The sequence below is a fragment of the Tinamus guttatus genome, unplaced genomic scaffold (genome assembly GCF_059628265.1).
Source record: "Tinamus guttatus ecotype Peru unplaced genomic scaffold, ASM5962826v1 Tinamus_guttatus_pri_ptg000033l, whole genome shotgun sequence".
Lineage (NCBI taxonomy): Eukaryota > Metazoa > Chordata > Aves > Tinamiformes > Tinamidae > Tinamus > Tinamus guttatus.
In genome coordinates, this window is record NW_028288567.1 from 5,676,985 (window position 1) to 5,691,552 (window position 14,568).

The 14,568-nt window shown below is 36.5% G+C and overlaps 1 protein-coding gene across 13 annotated transcripts in view; it reads left to right on the forward strand.

Annotated features, from left to right (window-relative positions):
* The window catches only part of CCDC88A (coiled-coil and HOOK domain protein 88A), a 77,222-nt gene that overhangs the window by 54,269 nt on the left and 8,385 nt on the right, over positions 1 to 14,568 (forward strand). For 3 of the 13 annotated variants that reach the window (XM_088532329.1, XM_088532335.1, XM_010218187.2), the window contains exons 20-30: positions 980 to 1,257; positions 1,455 to 1,598; positions 2,760 to 2,946; positions 3,593 to 3,738; positions 4,356 to 4,448; positions 4,645 to 4,859; positions 11,008 to 11,091; positions 12,111 to 12,314; positions 12,617 to 12,688; positions 13,221 to 13,307; positions 13,663 to 13,743. In XM_088532329.1, the coding sequence (XP_088388455.1) occupies positions 980 to 1,257; positions 1,455 to 1,598; positions 2,760 to 2,946; positions 3,593 to 3,738; positions 4,356 to 4,448; positions 4,645 to 4,859; positions 11,008 to 11,091; positions 12,111 to 12,314; positions 12,617 to 12,688; positions 13,221 to 13,307; positions 13,663 to 13,743 (1,591 nt within the window). Of the gene's footprint in view, positions 1 to 979; positions 1,258 to 1,454; positions 1,599 to 2,759; positions 2,947 to 3,592; positions 3,739 to 4,355; positions 4,449 to 4,644; positions 4,860 to 11,007; positions 11,092 to 12,110; positions 12,315 to 12,616; positions 12,689 to 13,220; positions 13,308 to 13,451; positions 13,603 to 13,662; positions 13,744 to 14,568 lie in introns of all 13 variants that reach the window. The other 10 variants (XM_088532354.1, XM_088532363.1, XM_010218192.2 and 7 more) reach the window with 7 other exon arrangements.

Sequence of the window (14,568 nt, forward strand, 5' to 3'; positions counted from 1 at the left end):
TCAAATATCCAATTTTGATTTATTAATGGGCATTAAAACTGTACTAACATAAATTCGGGGGGAATTGTACACTTATGCAAGAATACTTTGTCAGCTCAGCTCTCACAACACATGCACAAAGCCAGCAAGCAATGTTATTGTTGGCAGAAGAGAGCTGTGAATGGCAGTTCCTCGGGGAAGAGAATACTGTGTAGTTCCTTTCAGGTGCTATTACTCTACTTCCTTCTCTCTGTTAAATGCAGGCTGTTGTTTGAAATCTCAGTTGTAATGGATCTTTGGGTACAACAAGGATTTTGTGGTGACAATATAGATTCTGTCCAATAAAGACTTTCAGAAAGAATCTCTGCCGACATGGAAGTTCCTTTTATTTTAGTCATTTTGCATGTTTACTTTATGTAATTAGAGGATCATTGCTGGTGCATTTCTCCAATGTCATAGAGCTGTCAGGAAGGAGAGAAAATGCACCTCTCATCTGGATAGCACTTAAGCAGATACATGAAAGTAAAGAATCAGTTGATATTCAGAGCACTGGAACAGGCTGCCCAGAGAGGTTGTGGAGTCTCCTTCTCTGGAGATCTTCAAAACCCACTTGGATACAGTCCTGTGCCACGTGCTTCAGGTGTCCCTGCGTATGCAGGGGGGTTGGACTAGATGATCTCTAGAGGTCCCTTCCAACCCTAAGCATTCTATGATTCTATGATTTTATGATATTCCCTCTTTTCTTGTGTTAACATGCTTAAGTGCTTTCTTGAAATATTGCCATAAAAATATTCTTAGGGGTGTATGAATTGAAATAAAAACATATATTTAGGTATAAGAAAAAAATTTTGGTCTTGGATGATGGACAATGAAATAATTAGAGAGATGTTGAGTTGCTAAGAATGAAACAGTCCTGAAATCTTTCAGTAGAAAGAAATTCACTTGATGAATCTGTCAATGAAATTAATTTGCAACTCTTGTCAACTGTTTATGGCTGCAGGTTGAAAATTCCACCCTAAATTCACAGAGTACATCTCTTATGAATCAGAACGCACAACTGCTGATCCAGCAGTCGGCTTTAGAAAATGAAAATGAATCTGTACTCAAGGAGCGTGAGGATCTGAAATCATTGTATGATTCGCTTCTCAAAGATCATGAAAAACTGGAGCACCTGCATGAACGTCAGGCTTCTGAGTATGAATCTCTGATTGCAAAACACGGAAATCTTAAATCTGCACACAAAAATCTAGAGGTAGAGCATAAGGACTTAGAAGATCGGTAAGTATTAATATGTATAAAAATTATCAGGAAAAAAATCTCTATAAATAGTATGAATAAATTAATGTTAAATCTGATATGAAAGTGTTAAAATTTTGAAAAATCGATCTGTTCTAAAATCTGTATTCTTTTATAGTTTGCCTTCCCCCAGCCCCACCCAAAAAAAAAGCCAACTTAAATGAGCTATTTGTTGACAGGTACAACCTATTGCTAAAACAGAAAGTGCAAGTAGAAGAATTGGAGAAAGTACTTAAGGCAGAACAGGAGAAGATGCTGCAGCAAAATGAAAAACATGAAACTGTAGCAACAGAGTGTAAAAGACTTCGTGATGAAAATGACAGGTAAGGCAGAAGTCTGATACTTGTGCTAGTAGAGTCTTGTAGTTTCCTCTGAGGTAATGGGTACCTGCAGTTTTGGAAGTAGATCATTACTGGAGTCATTCTGTAAAGTCATGTAGATGAAAGTGTGTAAGGTTTGGCTTCCTTCATCCACAGTATCAAAACATAAACATGGGGATGCAATGCCTAAGTGCCTGGTGAAGCATCGCAGAATGTGCAAGATCTATGCGTTATAGAAACCCCTCTGTTTCTATGAAACAGGAAAAGCCAAAAGGAAAAAAAAAAAAAAAAAGACAATTACAGTATCCTAAACTAAATACTGAATTCCACATGGCATTCAGAGGAATCCCAGGCCAAGTTCTGTGCAGAGTGGGTATGGGCTCTAGAGGGAGCAAGCTACTCTTTATGAAATTGCAGAGGGGCAGGATTAATGTCTAAGGTTAATGCCAGTAGGAATAGAAATGCAGTGTTGAAGGTAAAGACCTGTTTGACCCCTGCGCTTGAAATATAGCTTGCTTTTTGAGTACTCCAGCTGAAACTAGTGGGAATAATTATGTAGCATGATACTTTGAGCTTATCTCCCTCCCTCCCTATAGAAGAAGCATAAGAATTGATTTTAGGGTGAAGAGGTTCAAAATGAAATCTCTTAGCTCTGCAACTCTGTAAGGAGTGTTAGTTGGAACTGGGTGTTGTCACTAGAGAGGAAGGTGGTTGGTCCATGAAGGGCCAGTGGAGCACAAGAGTCTATATCCAGAGCCTCCATAGTTGCAAAGTTTGGATTATTGCCGTTTACTTCTTAGTCTGTGTTGGCAAGATATCTTAGCTGTTCAAGATTTTTAAAAGAACATCTTAAAATTAGTTGCTCTGTCCATCTGATTTTTTAAAACATTGAGAACACAAAATGTCTAATACTAATATACTTAAAAAGCAAAATGCAGACCTAGGAAAATTAGGTTTAAGACATTACCTATAGCATGTGATACTAAGAAGTGATTTTATGTGCTCTATGGGAAATCCAATCCAGCACTAGTAGCCTAAAGCTGTGCAATTGTCATCTTTCAGTGGAAATGTGGGTCATGAATACTTTTTTTTTTTTTTTCTTCTTCTTCTTCTTTTCTTTTCTTTTTTATGCGTGTATTCTTTTATGGCATCTTTTCATTCCAGGCTTACTCATACATATACTCAGCTCTTGAGAGAGAATGAAGTTCTACAAACTGATCATAAGAATTTGAAAACATTGTTGAACAATTCCAAACTAGAACAAACACGGTTAGAAGCTGAATTTTCTAAACTCAAAGAGCAATACCAACAACTTGATATTACATTTACCAAACTGAATAATCAGTGTGAGGTATGTGAGAATTATACTATTTTTGACTGATGTTACTGAATTATTTCATAAAATCATGTAATGTTGGAAAGTTGCTCTGTTGCTTTAGATTTAATGAAGCAGATTTGAAGACGAATTTACTCGACATCTTCATTTTGCACATTTAGAGTTACTGTCAACAGAGGTTAAGAATATCATCTCTTCTGAATATAAGATTTTGTTCCAATTGATTGTAACTTTTATCTAATAGTTTCGTGGTAAGAGCTTTAGAAAAGTCATAATTATGAATGAGTACAGTCTAATTCAGTTAAGTAGTAACGTTATAAATACAAAAATTTAAAGCTCATCTCAAAAATGAAATGAAACTGCTCCCCCTTCCCCATTGCCATTGTTATCTGATGCATAATGATACAGGAAGCATGAAATAAAGTAAAATTCCTAACTTCATATTTTAAATTTGAAACCAATGTGTTAGGCAGACAGTATTAAGCACTTAAAGTGTCAAAGAGGCTTTTATCAATTGAGTCATAATTTAGTTAAGTTTTTCATCTGAGCTGACTGTCCACATCCTTTTCAGATCTGCTCAAATTCTCTTAATCTCATTCATTGTCTGTGTGTCAGATGTGCTCACATACATATGCATGCAATGTTTCATGTGTTTTAACAGTTGCTAAGCCAGCTTAAGGGAAATCTGGAGGAGGAAAACAGACATTTACTAGACCAAATTCAGACATTAATGCTTCAGAATAGAACATTACTTGAGCAAAATATGGAAAGCAAGGATCTCTTCCATGTGGAACAAAGACAGTACATGTGAGTATTAAAAATAAAATTATAGTGTTTAGAGCTGTTAAGCTAATTTACATATATGTAAAAACAGCTTTTGTTTATATAGGAATGATGAATTCCTTACGAAAATTTTCTTCTTTTAAAGTTACATTGTATATGAAAAGCAAATAGTTAAAACTAGTAACAATATATTTTTAGTTATAAAGAATCAGTACCTCTGGATTCATGGTTGATGATATAAATGTCTAATGAAAAAAGGTTTGTCTTCATTCTGTTGAGGGGGGGAAAAAAAAAAAAAAAAAGGGAAAAAGATCCTAGTTTTTTTGAGATTTATTATTTTGAGACACTTATTTTTTTTCTCTCTCAGATTAAGTTTACAACTGTTCACTTAAACAATTACGTTACTGTATTTTTAATGAGACATGTATATAGGCTGTCTCTATTATATAATAACAGCCATTGAAAACTTTTGCAATTATATATCACTGTTCGTTGTAAGACTGGTATCTCTCTTGATTTTTCAGTAAGAAAGAAAAGTGTCATATAAAAATACCTCATAAAAAGGTCAACTTTTAGATATCTAGAAGAACATGCTTCTCACTTCATGTGTAAATTTTTGAACTGTGCATTTCTGTTTACAGTGATAAGCTAAATGAATTGAGACGACAGAAGGAGAAATTGGAGGAGAAGATCATGGATCAGTATAAATTTTATGAGCCATCCCCCCCAAGAAGGTACTACTGAATATGTTATAAACACATACTAAAAACATGAACTACCTATTCTGTTCCAGCTGAAAGTAAAGATTCCCTTTAACTTTAGGGGAACAGAATCATGTGTGTGTTCTTGCATACAAATTAAAGAAAAATGAAGACAAAAGTAGTAAATTATAAATGCAGTAAATATATTGCACTGTATTATTGGTAACAGAAGAGGCAACTGGATTACTCTGAAAATGAGGAAGCTGATAAAATCCAAGAAAGATGTTAACCGCGAGCGTTTGAAGTCTCTGACCCTCACCCCGACCCGCTCAGAATCCAGTGAAGGATTTCTCCAGCTGCCCCACCAGGACAGTCAGGACAGCTCCTCAGTGGGCTCAAACTCTCTTGAAGATGGCCAGACGCTGGGGACCAAAAAGAGTAGTAGTGAGTACTAAAAAACTTTTTTTTTCTGGACTCGTTAATGAAATGTCTTTCTAATTGTGATTAGAAAGCAAGGAGTGCTTAAAAAAGCCTAAATGTTTCAGATTTTTTTTGAAGATAATTTGAAAGTCTTTAGAAATTACCTGGAACTTATTTATTCTGAATGCAGACCCCATAAATGTTTGGGCAGATAATAGTTTTTAGCATTTCTGTAGCTCAAAATAAAAATTTTAAGATATATTTGCAGAATTTAAGGGAGGAATTTAGGAACTTGCCAGTGTTATTAGGACAGAAAACCAGAATTTTGGATAGGTCAGCTGCCAGCACTTGTCCTGTATGGTTCCTTATTCTTGTCCCAGTATGAATCCTTCCCTTATGCTTGAAAGTGCCTGTCCAAGATGTGGTTGTACTAGAAAGATCTGTTGTCTGAAAATTTTTTGTCCAGTGTCTCCCAAAATCTACAATAAAGATTTTTGGCAACATTTTAAAATGCAATAGGAAGTTTTACATAGAGACATAAGTTGTTTAAAAAAAAAAAAAGTGAATTGTTACTGATCCTAAGGAGAAAGTAAGATATCAAGACGGGGATGGACTGAGCGGTCCCGAGGTGAGGTTTGGATGACCCAAACGGTCCACTGAAATGGAACGAGTCTGGCAGCCCTGTGTTATTAGAATGCCTGCATTTGGAGAGGGCAGGTTCAGTGCAGTGTGTATGTGTGTATCTATTGCAAGGAATAATGAAAAAATAAATTTCTAGTAATTTTGGAGGTAGTGTTACAGTCAAATTATCAAGTTGTAATGATCCTGTTTATTAATTATGCACCAAGAGAGTTGGTTGCATGTTCAAAAGCATTAGTATACAGCATGTTAATGGAATATGTTCTAGGACATTAAAAAACCCTATCTTGCTAGGAGAAAAAAGAAAGCTGAATGAGAAAGTGAATGTGCTTGTCTTGAGCTAAATTATTCATCCATCTACGGACAATCACATTTATGCACATACATTTTAAAATCAATTAAATATAAGTTTCCGCAAACTCGGGAGCTCTGCTCCGGAGCTGCCTGGAAGCACCACAGGCCCTGAGTTGTTCCCACCAGTAGAAGTTACGGCACTTTTCCGTGGAGCTCTGTGAAGGTGGTTCAGTACGAGCTGTTAGTCGCCTTCATCCGTCCCACTGTATTTGGAGAGGTGACTCCTGAGAAATTTTGATCGTTTCTGATGGCCAAAGTACATCAAGATCAGAATGCTGAGAGACCGTTAACTTTCTCGGTAGAGTTACAGTTATACTCTGTTGGATGACTCTAGTAGTGAAGCTGTGTTTTTATTTAGTGCCTTCTTTTTCATTACCTTGCGCTATGTGTCAGAGATATATAAAGCAGTCTTAAGTCATGGAATCCAAGTAGTGTGATTGGTTGGGCTTTACGCTGCCTAACTTCAGATGTTTCTTGAAGTCTGGTTTAGAAGCTCTGCCAGAATACATTCACTTGGTGCTCATTAGGTGGAGATAGGCATCTCCAAGGAAGCTTTGGGTTTTAGTTAGGCTAATTCACATTGTGCAGATTCAAATATCCTTGCAAGGAACCTGGGGCAACTGCACTCTAAAGCTAGCTGCATACAGCAGCTTCTAATTACTGGAGTAAATCAAGGCTTATGATTGAATTTCTCTGACTTTTCCTTTTTCATATCAGTAGTACATACTATCAGTAAGTAGATACTTTGCCCTAAATAGAGAGGCAAAATATAAATATATGTTTATTCTCTGATGAATAGATCAGAGATTCTTCTAAAGGAACCATATTGCAATGGATGATACATTACTCTTCCTTTTTGGCCTTAGTGGTTGATCCTCAGAAGAGATTTGAAGTTACTCAGCCCTTGTTATTTTTTACTCCAAGGGCCTTGTTCCTGCTCCCTTTAGTTCCCATGTGTGTATCTGCAAGCCGAAAGAGCTGATCTGATTCTGGATTCTAACCTTCCTTTACATATCACCATGGAAACCACAATTTTTGATAGGATTTCAATAGATTAGGTGCAAATTCACTGCTGACAATTTTGATGAGACAGTTTGCCTCTAAAGTTAACCAGAGACTATCTACAGGAAAGAAGCACCAGTAATGATGCACGTTTTGCAGTTGTCTTCTGCCTTTAGGATGACTAAATGCTACATGTTGAGATATGACTCCTTTCTTTTCTCCAGAAAGTGCCTTGGTGGTAGTGGCTTTCGCTGAAAGAAATTTCAAGATGTGCATGCTACCTCCTAGCTATGCAGAGGTTCGAATATTGTGGCTTTTCATGGTGGCCGAAGGGAATTGTACGTAAGGAGAGAGAACTCTGCCACACTAGGCTGTTCATTTTCTGTGTCTGTGGATGGAGGTGGTTACAGAGAGATTGTGTCTTTCAGAAGGCAAGAGAAAGCCCAGTTTCCTTCCTCCGTTCCTCGCTCTTGCCTCTTAATGCAGATCCTTTTGCATGGAAAAGTTGGAGAGACCTGTACTCCTAGCTGGACAGGGGTTCTTGTGACTTGATTTTTGTGCCGCCTTTCTGGGAGGTAAACAGTATCTGAGGTCATTTGCCTCCTTCTGACAGAACAGGTTTCTCAGTGCACAGATAGGGGTAGGGATGCCCTTGTCACCGGCCCATTGCTGTATTCCTGGAGTGCTTGGAGGCCTTGTTTGGTCCCAAATCCTGCAGGCAGTGTGGAGAGTGTGTGCACCTCTGTCTGACTGCAAAGTTTCACGCCTGCTTTTCACATCTGTGCGCAGTGTTTGGATCAGGTGAGTACTGTGAATCTGATGCCTGGCTTGTGTACAGCTGTTTTTTTCATTGAGGAGAGGGTCCTGTTTTGAGATTTGTAGAAAACACAAGATGGACAGCTAGTTTTGTTTTTCTTTTTTCTCCTGTGGAGAAAAACCAATTCCATCATAGTGGAAGTAACAGAGATATATTAGGAGTTCATTGTGTACATTTAGAAGATGTCTTTTTTCTTTTTTCTTTCCTGTTCATTAACAGAAAGATTTGGGGATTTTAATAAAGCCATACAGAATTGCCAAGATTTCTTTCTGGCAAATGGCTAGTAGTTTTACAAAATGGGATTTCCTGATCAGTGGAAGGAATGTGCAATAATTGTGATCCATTCTTAGCCCAGAAAGCAAACATATTCTCAGAAGCATACTGATTCTAAGTTGAGTCCTTTTGAGTAATTGATTGCTCGAGGCCAAAATGGGCCTCCTGTTATCTGTGTTTTTTTAAAGTCTGTTGGCATTACAATGTAAAGAGCTATGGCTGACTAGGCTGAATTTCATGTTTCTGTTTTTTTTTCAGTTTTTTCTGCAGCTCAGTCATTACAGTGGTTTTGTTTGTTTGTTTGGGGTTTTTTGAAGGATGTTTCTTCCCATCCAAAAATTATTATGCAGTCTCTCAAGTAGGATGCCTTCTACTGAAGGACAGATTTTGATGCCACTTTATATCATGGACATCAGCACCTGCAGCTGTAGAAGTGTTAGGTACAGTGAACTGCATTAGGTGCAGCTGCTGAAGATCATAAATTAGTCCCTTTGGTGGTGATCTTTGCTGATGAACAAGAACTGGAGATGACCCAAATGATTCTTGATGCATTTTCTGGTTATTTTTTTAACAAAATTAACATAGACTTTTTAGTTCAGAGAGCAATTATCTTGCCTATAAAATAATTTGACAGTTCACAAAAAACTGTTCCACTCTGTTTCTGTGAACCGTGGAACCGTGTTTCATGACAAATAGCAGTAGAAATAGAACAAAATTTCTTCCTTGCTTTATTGCAACTAGATAGAAAGCTAGTCTAATATTGTTCTGTGTATTTCTTTGTCTGGAAGCTATCCAAAGCTATATGCTGTTAAATACAGCTAGACAGACAATTTCCTTTATGGGAAGGCTAGGTGCCTCTCCATTTTGTTTTAGCTAGTTATCTATTTTTGTCTTATTTTCAGCTTATTTCTCAGGATCTACTAGAGGAGCAGTGTTTACTAAGTTGGAAGAAAACATTACAAAAAGCAGAATATTTTTAAGTACCTATAGGTAGAGAAAGAAATATTGTTAATTATGCAGTGAACAATTGAAAGATTAAAATGTTCTGTTGTGTGTGTGTCTGTGAATGTATGTGTATATATCTATACACACACACACACACAGAGCACATGTGACTCTCTTTTCTGCCCATTCATACCAAGGTACTTGCAGTTGCTCCTTGATCTAGATACACTTGAGTTTTCGAATTTGGAAAATTTTACCTTTTCTTATGGCTCTTGGGACTGTGACCTGGCAGTTGCTTTTGGTTTCCCTGCCGTGCTCTGAGCGACGCTTTAGAGCTGCGTTACATTGGAGGAGATGGTTCTCCCCCCTTCTCCGGGAAGCAGGGAGCGCCGAAGCAGAGGTAGCTGCCTCAGGTGTGCGCACTCCAGGCTTTGGAGGTGATGCGGACAAAGATGTCCTGCACAGGACAAATGCCATCGTGCTTCACACAAGTGCTGCTACCCGGCAGGCATGAGCTGTGAAGCAGAGTAGCTGAAGCCAGTTCTAGAATAACAAGTCAGCATCAAAGATTTAAATTTTTTAAGAATTCTACTGAAAATAATAATTGTGGGAGACAGCAAGGAAATGAAAATAGTGTAAAACTTTCTATAAAAAGAATTACAAATATGTCTGAACTGTGCTGTGCCCATTGTAGCCTTTCATTGTACGTTTCCTGATTTTTCTTTATTAGAAATGGTCTTTTTGCCCTGTATTTGTAGTAGGGTGCAGTGTAGTAGGGCTCTAGTTTGACTTCAGATACTGGACTCCAAAGAACTTCCTAATGCACAAACACAGAATGCTGTGGTAGACAGGAATATTAATTTGTATCAGGGTAGTTGATGTACACTTGTAAAAGTGTACATGTGTGTATGTATACACACACACACACCTATATGCATGGCTGTAGAATATATAAACTGCTATATAATAAGCCATTGGTTGAGCAGAAAACCAAGGCAAAGCAGCTGTTCCAGAAATGACTCTGAAGAGGTAGAGTTTGCATGCCTTTGGCTAATAGAGTGTGGAATACATTGCTTTCACTACTACATAATAGGGACATTTTAATATTTCATTATGCATTTATTGCTGAATCTTGCATCCTTTTTTTTTTGCATGTAGCTCCTTATGCTTGGCAGTCAGCTGACACATCTATCTGATGCTTCATCAAGATGAAGGTGTCTGCCAGTAATCAGTTACTAATGCAGAATAGTTGAATATAGGGACAAGATTAATCCGTGATTTCCACCCCTCCCCTTTTAATACTATTTGTAATTTTAACTCTCTATTTCCTGATATTATGTACGTTTTTTTTCTCTGCTTCCATCCAAAATGTTCCAACACCCTCATTTGGATTTTCTTTTGGTGTTTTTTGTTTGTTTGTTTTAATCTTTAGTATTCTTAAGTTAAATTGGTATATACCATTCCAACTAGTAAATATTTTTATTACAGCTTTGAAACGTATTAAAGAAATTAAACATTAAAATCATAAGTCATAAGCACAGTTGCTTGAACATAAGATCTGTATAATTTTAGTATAAAAAGATAGGTGGTAGAAATTGTTAATGCAATAAATAATCATAAAAGATTAGTTTGCCTATTACAGATTCAGGATTACAGGGGTTCAAGGGAAAAAACTACAAAACTCACTGACCTAATCTCAAAAAATAGCAGTAGTTGTTTTGCTTAACTCACAGATACTTTGCTTTTAAGCTTTTTTTGCTTCATGTTCTTTACAGTAAAGATGCTTTATAGTTTTTCAAAATCAATTTCTAAAATCAATTTCAAATCAATTTCTGTAAGAATCTGCAAAGAAGTTGCGTTGTTTTTTTTCAGGAACTTGGCAGTTAACATTTTTGAACTGTATTACACACTTCACCATCGGTTTTGGTGCATTTCTGAGTATATTGAAGTTTTTATAGTGTAGCTTTCATATTTCCATTGTCACACAAAAGCATGAGAATTATAGTATTTAGCATAGCATACATAGCTTAAACTCAGACATTCATTTCTGTCTTTAGTTTCAACATTTAACTTCCATCTGTTCTTCTCCCTTTTTTCTTTCATTTCCCTGTTTCCGTTTTTCCTCATGCTATGACATAAAAGTGGTTGCACTGAAAAGACTGCCCTTTTTGAGGAACAGACCGAAGGAAAAAGACAAAATGAAGGCCTTCTACCGTCGCTCCATGTGTAAGACTTTATGACAGTTCAGCTTCTTTTAAACGGCTACACTGGCTTCCATTACTAATTTTTCACTAACCTTTCCCTGGACTGCGCGCTTTTTTTTTCCTCCCACCAATTCTGCAATGTGCCAGTCCTGCTACAATACAAGGAGCTGGAGCTTTTTCTTTTTTCCCCCCACCCTTTTTTAACCTTGGCACTGAATAATCTATGTATGTGCACATGTGTGCATGCCGACCTTTACATGCACAGCAGACGCATGCATATACATATGTATATTCAGTGCATTTGATTGCATATATTTGTGTGCATATTTTCTATACACATGTGCCTATGTGTATGTAAATCTACAGTGCACTCTAATATAAATAGCTTTAAATTACACATTTCATAAGCCATCTGTTAAGCAATTACAACAATTTTTTGTTTAAAGAAAGGGTAGAAAAAGTAGTGCAAGGCTGTAAGGTGGTCTGTCACTCTTCAAGTATTCATCAGTTCTTGTGAAAATGTTGTATTGTCTTTTGTTTTCTTATGAGGGGTGGACTTCGTGAAGTAAAGGTGAATATCATCAGATGTCATGTTTTTCAGATCCTTTTATTTATTACTGTGCAAAATACAGTATCCCTGTACTGTATACAGTAACCTGCACTGCACAGGGTTCCTTATCATTGTTGACATTATATTGGATTAGCACTTCTGCCCATTTTATCCTTACTCATTCCATTTCATCATTGCAAAACAGCCTATCAAGGCTTTTAACATATAAATTGCATATCATTGCAGCACAAGCATGGCAGTTTACCTAATCAGTTCTAAGAACCATACTGAACTGAAAGAAGTCTCTGACTTACAGCACTTCCATTCATTGAGCTGATTGCATGTCATAACATGGATGAACTTGTGTTTGTATCTTACAGTATGCAGTATGCTTTAATGCTTAGAAAACTGTCAAACATGCTACAATGCAAAATAAGAACAAAAGCAACTACACTGACCATGCTGATCATTTGCTTTCATTTGCATCCCAGCCATGAATGACCTGGTCCAATCCATGGTCCTAGCAGGAGGACAATGGACAGGTAGTTCTGAGCATCTGGAGGGTCCTGATGATATATCCACGGGTAAAAGGAGAAAAGAATTGGGAGCTATGGCCTTCTCTACTACAGCTATCAACTTTGCAACTGTCAACTCTTCTACAGGCTTCAGATCCAAGCAGTTGCTAAATAATAAAGGTATAGGTGGAAGCTTTCTGCACCGTGATGTGATTATGTGTAACAGCCATTTCATATATATTCTGTATTTTATGTGTGTTTTAAGTTTTTTCAGCAGGAAGCAATGTGAATAACTAAATTGTAGATTTGAATAGGTTTAATAACTGTACCTGTAAAATATTTCAGGGTTTTCCCTACCAACATGTTACATAGGATGGATTGGCTTGACAATTACTTTTATTAAATCTTATAGATGATAAATATTTTACTAGTTATTTTATAGTAATTTTGTTTTGCGTATTTTCTTGTGTCACTGTGTATAGATACTACATCCTTTGAAGATGTAAGTCCACAAGGTATTAGTGATGATTCTAGTACAGGATCAAGAATTCATGGTAAGATGTGAACTTCTAAATGAGTTAAGTGTACATTATGTGAATGTTAATGAAGTTTGAGAGAAAAAAAAAAAAGAATGACACTGTTACAAGTGAGCATGTTTTCTGTGATTTGCCTATCACTTGAATGTGTGGGATCATTTCTTCAGATTTCTCTCTTCTTCTTTCACTATTTCAGTTGGATGTTAAATCTCTCTCCTAGAATGTATTTATGAAGTGCATCTGAACAGTATCAAAACATATTGCCTTTCAAATGTATTTGGAATTAATAGTAAAACAAAAGAAAGTATAATTTCAATACTAAAAGTAAATTCTAATCTGGCATGATTTATTTGAGTATGTTTTTCAGTGAAATCTAAATTTATCATGTACTCTGTTACAGAATAATTATGTGTTTCTTGAAACAAAGCACTGAAGTGAAAACAGGTTGCTTAAAAGTGAAGTTTTAACTCTTTTCTAAAAATATTTAAAATTAGTCAGATATAGACACATTTCAGAAATAACAGTACCATTATTTCCTTGTATTGGCTAGGAGTACAGGACATGAACTGTGCAGATGCTCTTGCTCCTCCTGTTCGTGGCATTTCAACAGTACGCAGGGTTCCTTGTCAAATCTGTTGTAAGTGACCTAATCACGAGCAGCATCCTGCATGCCAGTGTTCCCATTTGTAAAACCCTGGTTTCCCACTAACAGATCAGTTTCAATTCTAAATATGCACTCTATTTCTTTCTTCCTTTCCTTTGTACCTTACTATTCCTGTAGTGCCCTTTTCTAAAGTGTCCTCTTGGACTGCCTGGAAATCCCTTCGCTTTCTGATCTGTAAGAAACACCACTTTGTTGGCAATGGGCATGATCAGCCTGTGAAATAGTGCATGATTCCTGCCTCAGAGCATTCTGTGATCAGAATGTAAAGGTACCGTGTCACCTGCTACACTTCTGTTCATCATGGTGTCTCCCAATTCTTTCCATTTAGCTTCCAGACCTGCCAGCCTTGATAGTGGCAGAACATCCACTAGCAATAGCAATAACAATGCTTCACTCCATGAAGTCAAAGGTATGCTGAAGGGGAATTTACATACGTGCTTCACTTCTAATAGATGTTCTGTATGATCATCTGTGCAGTTTAAAACACCACTGCATTTTTTTAGATATTTTATGACCTTTGTTCCCCAAATTAAAATACAAATATTACAGACCTTGTTGTTTTTAGTAAAAAAAAAAAAAAAAAAAAAAAAAGTGATAATCCTATATAAGTTTAAAACCATTTTAAACCAAATTAAACCAAGTAACAGATCACAGATCATGAATCCCACCCTGCGCCCCCCCTCTCAGCCCCGCCCCCGCAATTTAACTTAAGGTCACTGTCTTTAAGAGGAGAAATAACCCCATTATTTGTAGCACGTGTACTGCTACATGTACAGTGTTCAATGCAGGCTAGACAAAATGCATATATAATACTATCCTGTAGACCTTTGATTCTGCTTTTGGAAAATTAATAATGTTCCACAATTTAGCAATATTCCCTAAATTTCATATATTATGAGACGTGGCATGTTTTCATGTTGCTTGTGATAGCCATTCAGTAAGTTCTTAAAATTGCTATTAGCTGGAGATACATAAGAGTAGAATGCTAATGGTTCAAAATATAATTTAGTAGTCTTAGCTTTTCAAGTAGCATCTGTTTATTTGGAAATTGAGATGATTGCAAACTTAGGATATTTATTCAGTTATTTTCTCTATACATTTGTTTACTGTTGTCCATAAAAGATTCTTTGAGGTATGTTCTACACAGTTTATTTAGAGTATTAAAAACTACTGCTGTAAGCCACTCATTTTTATTCAAATTTATTTTCAGTGCTTAGAAACAATACAAAGTAGG